Genomic DNA, 1,812 nt, shown 5'->3' with positions numbered 1-1,812 from the left:
TTTACAGGGCCAACGAACAATGAAAGGACACGTGGATCCATCCTACCTAGAGAGTATACTGAACAAGATTGGATTGTAACGCAAAGGGATTGCATTTTTGGAGGCAAGGCTGAAACTAGTCGCTAGAACTGAATAACCTATCTTGAACTAGCCCTAAACAATTGCCTGCACAACATGTTCCTTTGTACCAATTTTGCTAAAATTTGAGGCATTGTAAAACGTATGAGATAACTCCTTCTTTTTAGGGAGAAAGCGATTTTCAAGGCGTGAATGGAAGACCACTGCTTTTTAGAATTCAACTAGAGTTCAATACTTTGATTACAGCTGTAGGCCAATTTTAGTCACTCCGTACCACAGCAACAATCACCCCACTTTGTTCACATGAAGTAGAAACTTGAAAGTATCTCCTGGCCTGTTTATCCACAATTCTATTACTATTTACTACATAATATTTCAAATATAGAAAGCTGTAAGCTAAATTATATCTCAAAGTAAACCTGTAAACGATGATGAAAACAGTTATGACTGCCCATTTTTTGACAGTCTACCACCCTAATATATAACATAAACTTAAACAAGAGCTTCAGGTCTCATTCACGTAAAAAACTGTAATGCAGATTGAGTTAACTTAATTTCAGATAAACGATGCAAATCCAGCCAAAGCCATAGACTTGGATGTACTCGAATAAAGCCCATATACTACCTGATGTCGTGAACACTTGAATATTGCGTGGACCGATAAAATTAAGTGATGCAGGAGTCATTGTCTAAATTAATCCCCACCGGAGTTGATATTAGTAGCAAAAACCTTCATACCAATTAGGATTCTTGATTTTATTTAAAAAGGCTTTAAGTTGGTAACCCCTTTCTCATGAGGAATATTCCTATCACAAATACAATTTCTTTCAATACGATTAGAACAGCATTTGTGCAGGAAATGCTGGTTCCCACTTAAAAGCCTCCACTTGTAATCAAATTTTTAGACCCTGTCTGGACAACGAAATTCGTTGTCCTGTCACTTCGTAACAGCCCTAATTCAGAAGATTAGACTAGTTAATAAAACCTGCTGATAGCGCCTAATGCACCACAGTCGCCAAGTTGTTAGTGCAGGAGCTAGGGGAGAGCCAGTGATGCCACCGCGACTCCGAAGGAATCTCGTGAGACAACCCATCTCGCCTAAAGCATTTCCGCTCGCCTCGATAATGACTGAAGTAATCAATGTTTGATGGGGTTCAAAAGATTTTAAGGCGGCCGCTTAATCAGCCTTGATAAACAGCGAATGACCCATTAGTTAAGCTGTGCCGTCAAAGTGGTAATGCTGATTTTCTTCCTCAAAAAGTGATATTTATAATAGCATAATCTATGCCTCCTTCATCCAATTCATCAGTTCATTTTTATTCGTGCATACATGCGCAATGCACGCGCAGTTAGGACTCTTTTTTGTTTCCTGTTTCTAGCGTTCATCGTCTTTCGCCAAGGGCAGACAGATGATGGTCCTTTTCTGGCACAATATCATAAAAGTGAAGGCCCGAAATGCAGTGCTCAAAATTGGATAGGATGGTGCCAAATTCATAAATTTGCTGCAACCTCAAATATTCTGATCTGAGCGGTGACTAGGCCTCACGAATATACCTTACTTTCTGACTGCAAGTGCGTCCTATGATTATGAGGGTAGAGTCACGGACTATTTCTATTACTTTAGTTGTTCCCATCCTTGTTTCAGGTTTTAACAAAAAGCGTTACCTGAATGAGGTGATTTTTCAGTTTGGCTATCCGCAATGATGAAGAGATGAACAAGCTGTTGGGCGGTGT

The 1,812-nt window shown here is 39.6% G+C and overlaps 1 protein-coding gene across 1 annotated transcript in view; it reads right to left on the bottom strand. All coding sequences in view use genetic code 11, as the record gives it.

Moving 5' to 3' along the window:
• The window catches only part of EGR_06930 (hypothetical protein), a gene marked incomplete at both ends in the record, with an annotated part of 2,948 nt that overhangs the window by 493 nt on the left and 643 nt on the right, over positions 1-1,812 (bottom strand). Inside the window, one exon of the mRNA XM_024496179.1 lies at positions 353-497. Within this exon, the coding sequence (XP_024349382.1) occupies positions 353-497 (145 nt within the window). The remainder of the gene's footprint in view (positions 1-352; positions 498-1,812) is intronic.

The sequence above is a fragment of the Echinococcus granulosus genome (genome assembly GCF_000524195.1).
Source record: "Echinococcus granulosus chromosome Unknown EG_S00066, whole genome shotgun sequence".
In the NCBI taxonomy this organism is placed as follows: Eukaryota; Metazoa; Platyhelminthes; class Cestoda; order Cyclophyllidea; family Taeniidae; genus Echinococcus; species Echinococcus granulosus.
Note: the sequence above shows the minus strand (reverse complement) of the source record. Positions and strands in the feature narration are given on the sequence as shown.